Below are 16,147 nucleotides of genomic sequence, written 5' to 3' on the forward strand. Positions count from 1 at the left end.
TCCTTTTAGTTGCGGCATGTGGGATGCCACTTCAGCATGGCCTGATGAGCGGTGCCATGTCCGCGCCCAGGATACGAACCGGTGAAACCCTGGGCCGCTGAAGCAGAGTGCATGAACTTAACCGCTCAGCCACGGGGCTGGTCCCCCTGAATAACTTTAGTAGAGTTAAATCATTAAATATAAACTATTTGCATTTAATTCTCAAAGCCCACCTCACACTTGGAAGCACTGAGGTTCAAACATAAGCAACATCCACAGGACAGCCAATGGCAGCTCATAAGTGAGTGAAGCCCGCCTCTCACAGCATGATTTAAGATCAAGCAAATGATGAAGGGAGAGTCCTCCAGTGAGCCATCTATTCACCATAGGTTTTATAGGGCTGATCTTGTATACATTTTATGTATCTTCCATGAACTCAATGTCTATGCCTCTTATATAATACACAAGAAAACTCAATGATAAAAATGAACTAAGGAATAAGATTTTGTTGCACAGAGTTAAGCTTTGTCATGCCACAAACCATTGTAATATCTAACATTTGTTCACACCCCTAAGAACTAATTTTTGCACCCTTGGTAGCAATATCATCCCCAGTGAGAAGGGCAATTTAGAAACATCATCAATTTGAATCTTTCTTTGTATTTTTGCATTAAATTTCAAATTTTCCAAAGGACTTTCAGAGGTTCTAATCCAAGTCTATTCTTTTCAAACAAAACGGAAACATCTTTGTCCTTAAATCTAAACTGCATAAATATTGATTATCATCATGTGAAGAATTAACTTTCAGCTCTGATCCTGAACTCTGCTTTGCTCCTTTTATTTTGTATAGGAAGTTAGGTTGCTTAAGCCCTCGAGATTTCTTGTCTTTAAATGGTAGATGCTATAGTCTAAATGTTTGTGTCCCTGCCAAGGTTCATATCTTGAAATCCTAATGCCTGATGTGATGGTATTAGGAGGTAGAGCTTTTGGGAGATGTTTAGGTCATGAGGGCCAGGTCACATGATTGGAATAACTGCCCTTAAAAGAAAGGCTCTAGGGTCTGGCCCCATGGCCCAGAGGTTAAGTTCACCACACTCTCTTTGGCAGCCCAAGTTCATGAGTTCAGATCCCAGGCATGGACCTACACCACTCTTCAGCCATGCTGTGGTGGCAACCCACACACAAAGTAGAGGCAGATTGGCTTGGCATGGATGTTAGCTCAGGGTCAATCTTTCTCACCAAAAAAAAAAAAAAAAGGCTTCAGAGAGGTCTCTGGCTCCTTCCCACTTGTGAGGACACAATAAGAAGTCTGTGACCCAGAAGTGGACCCTCACCTGACCATGCTGGAGCCATGATCTTGGACTTCCAGCCTTCAGAACTGTGAGCAATCAATGTCTGTTATTTTTAAGCCACCCAGTCTTAAGTATTTTGTTATAGCAGCCTGAACGGACTAAGAAAGTAGATATGAGACCATCTTAGGCAAATCAGCTCATTAGTAACTAGACTCTATGTAATTCACTGTGTTAACCCAGGCACCTGGCCAAGTGTAATCACTCAATAAATAATTTTTACTAAAGCAGTTTCTTAGATTTTCTCTTCCTACTGGAAGGTGTTCATGGATGACCAAGCTGCTTTGCTTCGTCATGGCCACATTGGCTAGGATTGTAATGGACATGGCTGATAATTCAACTCTACTCTTATTGAATGTCAATAACGCTTACTGAGTTTATTGCTAAAACCACTAGATTCTAGTTTCTCCAAGGTGCGTATGGTTCTCGGGATTCAAACTGCCAGGGCAGCACAATTTTCAGCCTTTGCCTAGCACTACATTAAACTCACGAGTTGGGCCTCACCTCAAATTTGCCCTCTACTTTGTCATAATAGAAAATAACCAGCCTGGTGTCATACACAAAGCCACATATTTAACCTCAAACTCTCCCTGATACACACAGCTCACAGCAACCAAACAATCTACCACATTACTTTTGAGGGGGGCAATAGCCTGTGTCCCCCAAGTGATTAATCCTCCTGCCTTCCTGCCCTTGTCAAGAATGGACAAATTCCCCAGAATATGTGTGAACTGTAAATACTTGTCACACAATTTTTCCATCATTCAGAAACCTAGGCTTCAAATCATTTGATAATCTTTAGATGACAGTAGTAGAAAGTCAGCCTGTCTATGTGAGGGTAGAGATTATAGAATGGATCAATTTTTTTAAAATAGCCAAATAAATTATTCATTATTTTTCGTGGTTCAATTAAACTCTTTATATCATTGAACCATTAAATGCTCTAACTTCTGAAATGAACATAGAAATTTCCATAATAGATGAGGTTTCTTTCCAAAGAATGTATTTTGCAAAATTTAATAAGTTTTGGTAATTTATCCAGTCAACACATTTTTATCAGTTTTGGATTCATTCTAATCACAAGCTGAGAATACTTCACTTAAAAGGCAACTTCACTTAAACTATTATTGTTAGTCTATCAAACACTGGAAAATGAGCATGTTTTCTTTGTTCATTTGAGATTTTATGAATTTTTGCATATTCCCTTTTTTTTGAGGAAGATTAGCCCTGAGCTAATATCCATGCCCATCTTCCTCTACTTTATATGTGAGACACCTGCCACAGCATGGCTTGATAAGTGGTGGGTAGGGCTGCGTCCAAGATCCAAAGTGGCAAACCCCAGGCTGCCAAAGCAGAGCATGTGAACTTAACTGCTGCGCCACTGGGCAGGTCCCTGCATATTCCATTTTTATGTAGCATTTTACCGTGCAAATTTGATTTGCTGCCCCTGGATTCCTTTTATTTTCATCTTCATGTTAATGTCAATAGAGGGATGTGAATATGATAAAACAAATGGACTATAAAATGTTTCTATATAGTGTTTACAACACTGGATATCTTTATTTCTCATTTCACTTTACCTAGAAAGTAACAGTCGTCTGATTTTGCATCCCAATGCATGGGAGCAAAAAGAAAATAAATTTATGTCAAAATGTGATAAAAAGTACAAGAAGGAACACAAGGAAAATTAGAAAATATCATGACAAGTGAAAATGAAAACGTAAAATACTAAAACGTATAAGATAGAGTGAAAGTAGTGTTAAGAGGGAAATTTACAGCTGTAAAGGCTTACATTAAAAAAAGAAGAAATAGGGGGCCAGCCCTGTGGCCTAGTGGTTAAGTTTGTTGTGCTCTGCTTCAGCATCCTAGTTTTGGTTCCCAGACACGGATCAATACCACTGGTTGGAGGCCATACTGTGGTGGCAACCTGCACACAAAATAGAGGAAGACTGGCATAAATGTTACATCAGGATGAATCTTCTTCAAGCAAAGAAAGAAAATTGGCAAGAGATGTTAGCTCAGAGTGAATCTTCCTCAACAACAACAAAAAAGAAACATTTGAAATGAACAACCTAACTTTATACCTTAAGGAACTAGAAAAAGAAAAGCAAACTAAACTCATAGTTAGTAGATGGAAGGAAATAATAAATACTAGAGCAGAAATAAAGGAAATAGAGAATGGAAAAATAATAGAAAAAAATCAATGAAACTAAGAGTCGGTGTTTTGAAAAGATCAATAAAACTAACAAACCCTTAATGATGCTAACTAAAAAAAAGAAGACCCAAATAAGAAACATCAAAAATGAAAGAGGAGACATTACGACTAATATCACAGAAACACGAAGGGGCATAAAATAGTACTATGAACTGTCATACACCGACAAATTGAAACATACAACCTACCAAGACTGAATCATGAAGAAATAAAATATCTGAACAGATCCATAATGAGCAAGGAGATTGACTCAGTAATCAAAACCTCCCAACAAAGAAAGCCCAGTAGTAGATGGCTTCACTGGAGAATTCTACCAAACATTTAACAAATTAACACCAATCCATCTCAAACTCTTCCAAAAAATTGAAGGAGAGAGAACACTTCCAAATTCATTTTATGAGGTGAGCATTACCCTGATATTAAAACCAGAAAAAAATACTACAAGAAAAAAATTGATGCAAAAATCCACGAAAAACTACTAGCAAACCAAATTCAGCAGCAGATTAATAGAACTTTACACCATGACCTAGTTAGATTTATTCCTGGAAGGCAAAGATGTTTCAACATACAAAAATCAATCAATGTAATACACCCCATTGACAAAAATGAAAGGAAAAAAACATGCCTTCATCTCAATAGATGCAGAAACAGCATTTGGCAAGTTCCAACACTTTTTTATAATAAAAACAGTCAGCAAACTAGGAATAGAAGGAAATTGCCTCAACATAATAAAGACCATGTATGAAAAACCCACAGCTAACATTGTACTCAATGGTGACAAACTGAAATCTTTTCCACTAAGAAAGGGAACAAAGCAAGGATGCCACCCTCATACTTCTATTCAACATGGTACTTGAACTCTTAGCCAGAGCAATTAGGCAAGAAAAATAAGGCATCCAAATTGGAAAAGAAGTAAATTTCTCTCTGTTCGCAGATGACATAATCTTATATGTAGAAAACACTAAAGATTCTACACACACACAAGCACAGAGAGTTTTAGAACTAATAAATAATTCAGCAACCTTTCAGGAGACAAAATAAACACACAAAAATCAGTTGTATTTCTGTACACTTACAATGAACAATCCAAAAAGGAAATTAAGACAATAATCCCATTTACGATATCATCAAAAGGAAACAATACTTAGGAATACACTTAAGCAAGGAGGCAAAAGACTTGCATACTGAAAACTATCAAACACTGCTGAAAGAAATTAAAGAGAGAAAAAAATGGAATGACATCCCGTGTTCCTGGATTAGAGTTGATATTGTCAAGATGTTTATACTGCCAAAAGTGATATACTGATTCAAAGCAGCTTAAATTCATTTTTGTAGGTGGATCTTGAGTGTAATGGCAATTACCTGCCCTTATCCTGTGATTCTTTGGGAACTCCTCACAAAAAGTGACAAGTGATCATTTGTTTCCTGTTATCTTCATCCATTTCCATGGGATAGCAGCCTCCATTTAAGTTTGAGTACCAAACTGTGGTATATAATAATTGGAGCACTACTTCAGGTCAAAAACCCAGAGTTTGGATTATGAATTTTGGTCTGCTGTGTTTGCCTGCTAATCTCCTCACTCTTCTTTATACACTAACATGGATATATTCCCTCTTCTAGCTTCCAGGGCTGTAGCTTTTAATGGCTGGCCCTATTATCTCCTTAAATACTTCCCCACAAGTCTATGAGATACCTGTGGGCAGAGAAATCATCTTACCCAACCTTGTTTCCTATCCATTTTGCCCAGTCCTTACCACCTCAGGAGCTCAATCAATGTACATGAACAGAATAACCATGGTAATAATAGGAAAAAGAATAACACCACGACATACAAAATAGCTATGATTTGAGAGGACATCTTTTTTTTGGTTTTTTTTTTTGAGGAAGATTAGTCCTGAGCTAACATCCACTGCCAATCCTCCTCTTTTTGCTGAAGAAGACTGGCCCTGAGCCTACATCTGTACCCCTCTTCCTCTACTTTATATGTGGGACACCTGCCACAGCATGACTTGACAAATGGTACATAGGTCTGCGCCTGGGATCCAAACTGGCGAACCCCGGGCCACCAAAGTGGAACATGCAAACTTAATCACTGCACCACCAGACTGGCCCAGGACAATACATCTTAAGTTTTCTTTTCTTTCTTTCTTTCTTTTTTTGCTGAGGAAGATTTGCCTTGAGCTAAAAACTGTGCCAATCTTCCTCCATTGTGTTTGTGGGTCGCCAACACACCATGCGTGCTGACCAATGGTGTAGGTCCACTCCTAGGAGCCGAACCTGGACTGCTGAAGCGGAGCATGCCAAACTTAACCACCAGGTCATGAGGCCAGCCCTCTTCTTCAGATATTCCTTAAATTCCTCATGGTTCTACAAGAGAAGTTATAATCGAACATTGCGTGAAGCATTTTTTCACAAAAATACTTTTCCTTTTTCTCTTTTTTTTTATGAAGTGTGTGCAGCAAACACATTGGTTATTTTTTACTCCTACAAAAAGCATTAATAGAAATCGTGTAAAAATAGTGAAGAGTGGTCTTCTTCACTGAACTTGTCTCCTCTTCCATTAGTCACCCGATTGAAGTCTATTTCCTAACTTCTTTGCACTTAACCCATGAGAATAACTTCAGGCCAACTAGTGTGAGCAGAAGTGATATTGCCCTGTTTGGTCCTAGCCCTTGAAAACATCCCATGTGATCCACCTTACTTTTTCTCTTTACAACTGAGTGGAATAGACTCAAGTACCACAGACCTGGAGTCACATGTTGAATATGGCAAAGTCATGAAATAGAGGGTATCCATGTTCCTGAATCACTTTTGGAGAACAGCCAACCAGAAGATTCCTCTGATCAGGAATGCCTGCATTGTGCTCTTATAAGAAGGAAAGATAAATTTCTATTATGATCAAATTACAGATAGTTTTTGTTTGTCTGTTACACCTGCCAGCATTTACCTGACAGATGTCATTAACAACATACTATCCTGTAGGAAATTTCCATAAAAAATTGGACTTTACATTTTAGAAACAGCAAATACGCTCAAAAAGCTTAAACAGATTTTAAAAAATTGTCATAAAATTATTTACTTAAAAAAGTAGATCATGCACTCCTCTCCAAACTTATTTTTGTAAATCATGATGTACAGTATATTTTTTAAATAATTCCGTGAGTTCGGTTTCAGATATTTCTCAAAGGGTGCAGAAATATGAGTTAAGATTATTTGGGGGGTGGGCTTAGCAAACAATGTAAATGATTAGAGAGCGGATAAGTATAACTTTCTTCTTTATTTGCCGACTTTTCTCTGAGTATTGTTACATGAGGGAGAGGCACACTTCCATTTCCCCTCTGACAACCTCCCAAGCACAGGGGCTGAATGCCTTTTCCTTCAGATAGTGATTGATTTTTTGGAAGTAATTCCGGGCAACAGTTCCCAAATAGGGACAAGCCAGGTTTTCTTCTTCCAGCTGCTCCAGGCTGTGATGAAGCCTAGAGAGTAGTTGATCCAGGAGGGCGTTGTTCCAAGCAGCACGGCTGTCGTCTGTGTTGAAGAGGTTGATGATCTCCTGGAGCATCACATAGTGGAAACAGGTGCCCTGCGTCTTCCGGATTTGGGTGATAGTCTCGCTTTCCCAAGGAAATTTGAAGTAGGTTCCGTCGTTCAGGCATGACTTAGAGTGGATTTTTTCCAGCTGTCTCAACAGCATGAAGATCTCCCTGTTTTTTAGGCTATGGATCCAAGGCGAGTCCCTGCCAAGAGAGCAGGCAAGGATGGAGCAGAGCATCACTCCTGCCACTAGCAAATGGATCTGCGCCATTGAGAATTCCGGTGATTCACTGCACGGCCGCCAGGGGGCGCGCAGGGCACCGCTGAACAACTAGCGCAGTTTCCTTCGCGGGCTCCCCGGAAAGCGGGATTCCCTGGGCGGCCGCTAGAGGGCGTGAAGGGGGCCTTTCCTGACGCCGGGCGCTCAGAGGCGCGGACTTGGTCGGTTTCAGTCGTTCGGGCCGCTGGAGGGGGTGTGCGTCGCAGCCTTGGGAACCAACTTCGTGCCTCTTTAATAGTGCACGAGACACCTTCCTCTCCGCGGCCCTACTGCTGCGCGGAGAGCTTGGCCGCGGCCTCGCCGGGGACGCGTTTCTCAGGGAGAGAGCACCGAACCCGGCATTTTCTGCACTTGCCCCTGAGTTTTGCGCTTTCCTTTCGCACAGAAACTTCGGCGAGGCCATTTTTACAAAGAAGCCGTTTCTTGAGGGTCTGAGGCCGGAATCCGAGCGTGTTGAGTGGTTTTTACAGATTCGGGAGCGTTTGTGGGCGAGATGCGGCGACAGATGCGGAGAAAGGGGACGGCGGGGACGTGGGCCGCGAGCGGACGGTGTTGGGGACCCGCGGGGGTGAGTCGGGCGCGGCGCCCCTGGGTCCGAGGCGGGGAAGGTGCCCCCCACGTGCTCGGGGACTTTCCTGGTGACTTTCCAGCGTGACAGCGGGAAGGTGGAGGAGGACAGTACTGAGAAACTGAAAACCTGGAATATTGAAACTGCTTTTTATTAAGCTGCTTTTGATATTAAAATATTTTAATATTAACCATAAATATCAAACGTGAAATTTAGAAATATTTTCAACATTGAAATTGACAGCATTTAATTAAATTTTTATATTTTATAATTATTATTAATTATTTTTATTATTAATAATATATATTATTATATATTATATATTGTTATATATTATATATAGTAATATATTAATTATTATTAATTAAAATATAATGTATAATTATATTATAATATAATTAAAAATATTTTATAATTAAATATAAATATAAAAAAATTTAAATATTGTTAACATTAAAACTGTTAAAACAGCATTTTATTCAACTTCACCTATTTATTTAAACTATATTTTATTTTACCAAAACAATTTAATATAATTTTGCTTTCCTCGCTTTAATGGAAGTAAACTGAATAATATTTTTTCAAGATTACTTCTTTACTTTTTTTAAATTGAGAATTGCCATGTTTGACACTTTCTCCTGATTCCGTGAGAATCTTAAATAATTTTTATTTAACTTCACGTTGCTCAAACGACTTTCACAGGACTCCGCCTTCACTGTGTTGTTCAAAGGAAGTTAGTGCTGTGTACAGGCCGTGGAGGACATTGAACAGGTCAGATCTTCAATTTTCTTTGGTATGAATTTTATAGACTGAATGGAATTTGCCTAAATTTCCTTTGCATGGAGCCCCCCCTTCCTTTGTAAGACACTCCCAGCCTTGCCAGTGCAGGGTCCTTTCTTGTCTGTATTTAAAATTTTGATATTTTGTTCATCATGGGTGTTTTGGCATTAGTTTTCCTTTTTAATCTTGTGTTAAAATATTATTTATCTTGAGTACTTAGATTTGGTGTCTCCTTAACTTCCATGCTTGAGGGAAGTACTCCCTCACTTTAGCCGAATGCTAACCCAGGAAACAGCTTGTGAATTAGTGTTGTGAGCTTCCCTGGCTGGAAACCTAGCAATGTCCCATTTCTTGTCACTCTCTCCCCCATATTTCTTTTAATCAGTTTCCTGGACTTTGCAACTTTTTTTTTTAACTGGTCCCTTAAGAAATATCGCCAGAGGTGGTGTGAAGGGAGCTGAGGCCGAGGGAGGGGACTATTTGGCTCATTTCTACTGGTCGCCGAGCAGCCACGTGGGCTCAGACGACCCTCCTCGGGCTGGTTCTCTGCGGAGAGCCTCAGGCGCGCCGGCTGCTTCTCTCCTTCAAGCGCCGGGCGCCGACCCGAGGGTGGAGACTTGGGCTCTGCTCCTTCACAGCCCTGCAGACGGTCCCCTCGCCGGGGGGGTTTCTTTGGAGCCTCGACACGCAGCCCCCCGAGAGTTAGGGGAGCCGCCGTCAGAGCCCCCTGCCGGCCGCGCCGGGCTGTGCAGACGCGTGTGAGTCCCGTGAACACTGGCAGCGCGCGTTCACCAGGTTCAGATTCGCAGCCTGTCCTTTGCCCACTTTATTTTGCTTCATCTTTACAATTTCCTGTGTGATCACTACTGAAGTCGTCTCACTTCTTTAGAAGAGGACATGGAAATCTGATGTCCTTTACACTCAGGGGCCGCAGGTTTTGTCAGAACGTGGAGCCTTCTGCTGCGTCCGAGTCCCTCCTGTTCCTCGGCTCTGAGGACTCGCTCGGAGCCGCGCTGAGCGTGCTGCTGCTTCCCGAGTCCTAATCCTGCCTCCAGTGTCCGTCTGCCCTGCTCCCTGGAGGACAGTCACCAGCCCTGTCTTCCTTTCCCTGAAGCCACGCCGCCAAGCACATATCTGTCACTGTGTGCAGTGAGCACATTTCTGGTGACAGCATGACGGGAACTGCATGAATTAACCCTTGGTGTTCCGATTTTATGCCACTATTCTCTGTGGATTTTGTCTGAACGCATTAACTATGGCTCCACCCGGGCGCGCACAGACGCAGAGGCCAGGCTCTAGGGTCGGGGCTGGGGCCGGGAGACCCCCGAGGACCAGGTCCCCTCCCCGGGGAGGCCGACCGACCCTGGGTTCCCAGGAGGTCCCCGCAGCCCCGGGGCCTTCCGCTGTCTGCCCGCCTTCCTCCAGCGCCCGAGTCCGTTCTCCCGCCGTCTGGTCCCCGCTGTGGACGGCGGGGCGTGGCCTGGGGCTTTGGGATCCACAGCGATTTTCTCCCCACAGGCCCACCCTTCTCGCGGCGAAGACTGAGCCTGCGGCCCCCAGGTCCACAGTAGCTAACATCGCCTGACTCTTCCCAGCCTTGGCCTACAGGGCCCCCACCCGCCCTCCCCAGGCAAAAAGAAAGTCGGGGGCGGGGTGGGGGTGGCGTGAAGTGACCTGGGGGAAGAAAGAGAAAGAGGGGGAGGGGGGAGGGGGGGAGGGGGGCGGGGGAGACGGAGCTGGTGAGGTCACTTTGGTTCTAAGGGAGGCTCCACCACCCCTAACCAGTTAGGTCAGCAATTTCTATTTTCTGTTCCTTCTCTTTTAGTGTGCTTCTATCACTTAGGACTGAAATAAACATGACTACAATTGCCTAGTTTTTCGCCATCCTTATTTTGCTGACATACATTCTGCTTAGTCCAGATTGTAGTACATTTTTAACAAACCGCCGGATTGCACTCACTAATAATATTGCTTTTAGTTCGTAAACGAGATGGTGCTAACTTTTCATTTGTTCCATTTTGCTGTCGGGGTTGTGGTAACTTCACATAATGACTTGGGAGGCGTCACAGCTTTGCCCATGCTCCAGAACAGTTTATGCAGCGGAAATCCTCTCTGACTGAAAGCTCTAGCCCTGCCGTCTTTTGTGTGCCTGTGTGTCGAGGGGAGGGAGGGGTTGGGATTTTACTACTTTCTGTGACATCAAACGATTATTCGCATATTCAAAGAAAATTATTTTATCTAACTTTAAAATTTATTGGTGTAAAGTTGGGTATCTTTGTTTCTCCTTAAAAGTTAAAAATAACTTTAGGGCCGCTGGGTGGGGCAGTGGTTACGTTCGCAGGTTCTGCTTTGGCAGCCCGGGGTTCCCGAGTTCGGATCCAGGGTGCGGACATGGTACCGCTTGTCAAGCCATGCTGTGGTAGGCATGCCGCATATAAAGTAGAGGAAGATTGGCACAATGTTAGCTCAAGGCCAGTCTTACTCAGCAAAAAGAGGAGGACTGGCAGCAGATGTTAGCTCGGGGCTAATCTTCCTCAAAAAAAAAAAATTAAAAATAACTTCTCTGCATCTATAAATGTTTTCTTTTTTATTCCAAAAGTATTTTTACCCTTTTCTGTGAATTAGTTTCGCTTGTTTTTTCTATTCTACTGATCTTTTAAAGAAACACCTTTTGATTTTTTTTAAAATCAAGGCTATTGCTTTTTGTTTTGTTTTCAGGTTCATTTCTGATTTTGTAATTATTAATTCCTTATTTCTACTTTATTTTTGTTAGTGTTCTTTTCTCAGCTTCTTGAATTGAATGCTTAATTCACTTATTCATAATCTCTTTTTTATTAAATAAATACACAATTAGAAATTTTCTAGTAAATATACATTTGACCATACCCCACATGTTCTTTTCATATGTTGTGCTTTGTTATTTTGTTATTAATTTGTAACTAATTTGTCATTCCTATTTTTGTTTCTTCCTTAAGTGAAAAATTCAAAAACAATCACTAAAGTTTTCTTATTTTTTCTCCTTTAATATTTTCTGATTTTCTCCCCAATCCCAGCACTGGTGCCAGGAGCTCAATCCAGGTTGAATAGTCACTTTGTTTACAAAGTGGTCCTGGGATGTTATACCGGGACCATAGCCTCTGCCATTCCCTTACTGTCTGCAGGCAGGGGAAAGGACCTGCCTGGCCCTGCTATTCTGACTGAAATTCCTGAGTGAATTATTATTACCACTTGTTTCTGCTCCTTGTGTTAGTTGACTCAGGTAGAGTATGTTACAGTAAATATTTGCTGTGTTACAAATTTGTCGTAAAATGTCATAGCTTAAAACAAACATTTTCTTATGCTCACAGACTCTGTGGATTAGGAATGTGGGCAGAGTGCAGCGGGAATGGCCTGTCTGTTCCACACTGTCTCAGATTTCATCTGGGAAGAGGCTTGGGGTGATTTTGATGTTTGGGGGCTGGAATATGTGGATAATAATTTGGATTTTTCTTTCCTCAGATGTATGGTGGCCGTTGATGTCTGTCAGCTGGGACCTCAGCTGGGGCTGTGGACAGCAGCACCTTCCCAAGGCCTCTCCATGTTGTCTGGGCTGCTTCACTGCATAACGTCCTCCCGGTGATCTCGCTTCTCTTAAATGGTTCAGTGAGCAAGACGGAAAGCAGCATTGCCTTATGACCTAGCATCAGAAATCACAGTGTCATCTCTCTACATTCTAGTTGTCACAAGCCCTTTCAGATTTCAGGAAAGAGGATATATTTCTTGATAGAGGACTTTGAGCATTCTAGAAAAATATGTATAATGGGAGAGATTGTTGCTACTATCTTTGGAAAAATGCAGTCTACTACAGTTCACAAAAATATCACACCCCTTTCACATGTAAAATACATTCACCACCTCTCAAGACCTTCCAAAGTCTCCTCTCATTGAGGCATGGATCCCAGCCTAGAGTTTCACCATCTCAGTCAGATCCAGGTGTGGATGGAGCTCCTCAGGTGAATTCCTCCAGCGCTGGTCCTTGAGGGCCGTTATCTCAATGTGAAGACCTGTAATCTAAACAGAGAGGTTATTTGTCCCTTAACTCTCAATATGCAATGTCTGAGACAGGCCTAAAATAACATTACAGACACTCCCATTCAAAATGGGGGAAAGCAAGAGCCCTCAGCAATCACTGGCCTATTGTAATTCTTATATGCATTAGGGCAGCCGGTGTCAGTTTTCAGATTGTGGCTCAGCCCATCTCTCTAGGAATTACTCTCCATGGCTGACTTTTTTCCTCTAGCTTCCTGGTTCTGCCTTTTAAGTTATTCTTCCTTTTCCACAAGAAGAGGCTCATGTGTTTTTTTTGTTTAGTTTTGGTTTTTGTTTTTCTTAAAGATTGGCACCTGAGCTAACAACAGTTGCCAATCTTTTTCTTTTCTGCTTTATCTCCCCAAATCCCCCCTGGTACGTAGTTGTATATCTTAGTTGCAGGTCCTTCTAGTTGTGGCATGTGTCATGTTTTTATTGTATAGGCTTCTCAGCCTACTTCCTTTCTGGAAAAGTTTTGGGGTCCAAAGGCCTCTTTTTATGGTATGCTCTTTTACTTTCAGTCTAAACTGATATAATTACTTTAAATATTTAGTGGGTTTGCTGTATATCAATTTATAATGAATGTCATCAGACAATAGGCACACCCACAAATCCCTTCAAATACACCCTATTTCACTTTGGGCTACCCATGAGGCCTCTGTGAGACAACTGGGTTTCTTAAGAGTCCTGTCACTTAATGGAGAGAATCTGTGAGGCACTGTCTTAGGATCCTGGGAAGGCCTTTTGTTTGTTTGAAAGTCTGAGGCAACACCTTACATCTTTCTGAAGTTTTAAAGGATTTTACAGTCTCATACTCAAACTGATCTGATAAATAGGGCTTGTTATCTTTTTTTTTGTAGCACTCCACTCCCAATACAAAATTTCTGTCCCCATTACTATAGCTTTGAAACAAATTAGTCCAAAATGTTCCACCCTAAATAATTGTCTTATTCTCACAGATTCTGAGTCAGGGATTTGTACAGGACTCAGAAGGAATGGCTTATCTTTCTTCACAATATCTGGGGCCTTGGCCAGGAAGACACCCATGAGTGAGCTCATTAATGGAGATGGTTTTCCATTAAGATTAGAAAACCCTCTTTCCCCGGATCTTCGAGCTTAAGTCATGCCTTCAAGTGTGCCTGTATACATATTGTGAAATCTGTGATTTTTCTCATCTGGAGAAGGATGGAGAGATTAATAAAAAACTGAAGTAAACAATCTGCCTAGTATGAAGAAAGAAATGTTATTACTGACTGTAAGTTAGGATTTTATATTGACTGTGTTTTGGTTCATGATTTGCCCTGAATTAGAAAGTTTTTATGGATCACTAATTCCCAGCTAGAAGAATGTTTTGACTTCCAAGTGATAAACTATACTTCCCAAGTAAGATAAAGTTGTTTGAGTCTGTAGAAATTAGACCTGCCCCCCCCATCCCCCCAGACTCTACTGACTGGTTCTTGGGTGAAATGAGGCAAAGAATGACAAATTTCTACCTCTATAGTAACAGCCTTCTGGAAGATGCGCCAGTAAAGAGTCAGAATTATTCTATAGACTTAGGACTGGAGAAGGAGCCGTGCACAATGAAACATCTGAGCTCAGGTCACAGACCTTGCCTGCTGTCATCAGCTTTATACTCATCTTGGTCTAAGATTGCATGAAATATTACCTTGTTCCTTCAGTTCTATCTAGAAAAGAAATATGGGATATGTGTGCTCTTGATATCCTCCAGGAGGCACTATAAAGAAGTCACCTGTTTTCAGTCACATCCATCCTGAGGGAAAGAATGCTTAACAGGAGAACGTTTTTCTCTGAGGCGATGTTTTGGAGAATGAGGAAATGGGTAATCATGCCACTCTTACTGTTCCCATAGCCAAGAACAAGGCTCTCTTTGAGCCCATGGATGGTACTAAAAAGAATTTGGAACAGCTGGTCCAGAAGTCATTGTGTATAACACATGTGAGTGCTTATGTATGTGTGTTGCTGTCTGGGCTGATGAAAGCTGTGTGGCTAGAGCAGTGATACGATCCTAGAATCCACATGGGCAAACCAATATACAAAGCTCTTAGAATAGCACAAGTTTGTAAGGTTTACTTATACCCGGATATATTGCATAGTACATTCTTTCTGCCGCTGAAAAGATTATGTGTCTTCATGATGAGGCTCTCTGCTAAAAAATAAAAATAATAAAGAGATGGGGAATCCACTCAGAAAAAAAGCCACATAGTGGATGTGAATGATTAGAATCCAGATGAAATTTTGCATATTTTTGATAATGTTCAAATTATATTAATTTATCAATAAATAAATAAAAAATCAAGGGAATTTAAACCTGTATTTTTACGTGGTACCAAAAAATATATTCTTCTCTTGGAATATCTAACCCATCATATACACCAAGTTACTATAGGTTTTTTAATATTTATTTATGTGATTTAGCATGATCTGAAGACTTTCAACTTTCACATACACTATAAAAATTTCTGCTGGTTTTTGTCATTATGGTTTTGTTTAAAAGGGATACATTTTCTGGAATCTAAACAAGGACTTTTAATTTCAACCAGTAGATGGCAGAATAATATCAGCCCCTAGAAAGTGGTCACTCAGACTGTTACTACGAAAACAGAACTACCTATTAGTGTATTTGGTTAAGGAACACAACTTCAGTTCCTTACTGTATGCAATCATCTTTAATGAATACCTAAGTCTTTTTGTTTTAACCATCATTCAGCCATTCAGATATATGCTTACAAATGGGTACTAGAGACATAGATAAGGTAACAAAATTAGAGTGGGAAGAATTCTAAAATATTCATTTTTGAAAGTAAACTTATGGAAAGTCTGATGGGTTCATATTAGGAAGCAAATAATAATAGTATCATGCTGAGATGACCCATTTTTTGGCTTATTAATTTGTTATTTATTCCAGAAATAGACTTAATGTCCAAAAGGTATGAAATTTGGAAGATAATCTTTTACTACTCTTGCCAAATTGCTTTCTAACCCAATAATTGGGAACTATAAAAAGTCAAACTCTTCTTCAGTATATGAAATGAGAAAAGTTAAATTGCCACCTCAATAAATTTTGATAAGTATTTGTGATGGATTATGAATGAATTAATATGAATTAATACCAATTAATGAGTAAGCAAATACTTCATGAACAAGATCAAGACTCTCTCTTTAACAGAGGAATTCTAAAACTAGCATTAGCCCTATTAAAATTACCTATCAAGACACAATGCCTCGTGGCACTATAATTTTGCTGGAAGTATTAACCAATGCTTTAAGTTGTGAAACAAGGTTTTTATACTATGCAGATAATATGATTCTTTAAGGTGAAAACACAAGAGAATCCACCCAAAACACTGTTA

General features: G+C 40.8%; 1 protein-coding gene and 1 long non-coding RNA gene across 2 annotated transcripts; one reads left to right on the forward strand and one right to left on the reverse strand.

Annotated features, from left to right (window-relative positions):
• Window positions 1-6,740: 6,740 nt before the first annotated feature.
• On the reverse strand, window positions 6,741-7,351 carry LOC139078706 (interferon alpha-2-like). The gene has a single exon (XM_070590524.1). It carries the CDS (start codon window positions 7,349-7,351, stop codon window positions 6,848-6,850), a length of 504 nt encoding a protein of 167 aa, XP_070446625.1. The 3' UTR covers window positions 6,741-6,847.
• A 95-nt stretch (window positions 7,352-7,446) lies between these two features.
• Window positions 7,447-15,093, forward strand: LOC103567856 (uncharacterized). The gene is made up of 3 exons (XR_011531769.1): window positions 7,447-7,928; window positions 8,631-8,699; window positions 12,207-15,093. It is a non-coding gene; the product is annotated as an uncharacterized lncRNA (long non-coding RNA).
• The last annotated feature ends 1,054 nt before the right edge of the window (window positions 15,094-16,147 follow it).

The sequence above is a fragment of the Equus przewalskii genome, chromosome 22 (assembly GCF_037783145.1).
Source record: "Equus przewalskii isolate Varuska chromosome 22, EquPr2, whole genome shotgun sequence".
Classification (NCBI taxonomy): domain Eukaryota; kingdom Metazoa; phylum Chordata; class Mammalia; order Perissodactyla; family Equidae; genus Equus; species Equus przewalskii.

Bases quoted from the DNA above. Each gene is read 5' to 3' on its own strand.
- LOC139078706 (XM_070590524.1), bottom strand. From the start codon at position 7,351: ATGGCGCAGATCCATTTGCTAGTGGCAGGAGTGATGCTCTGCTCCATC.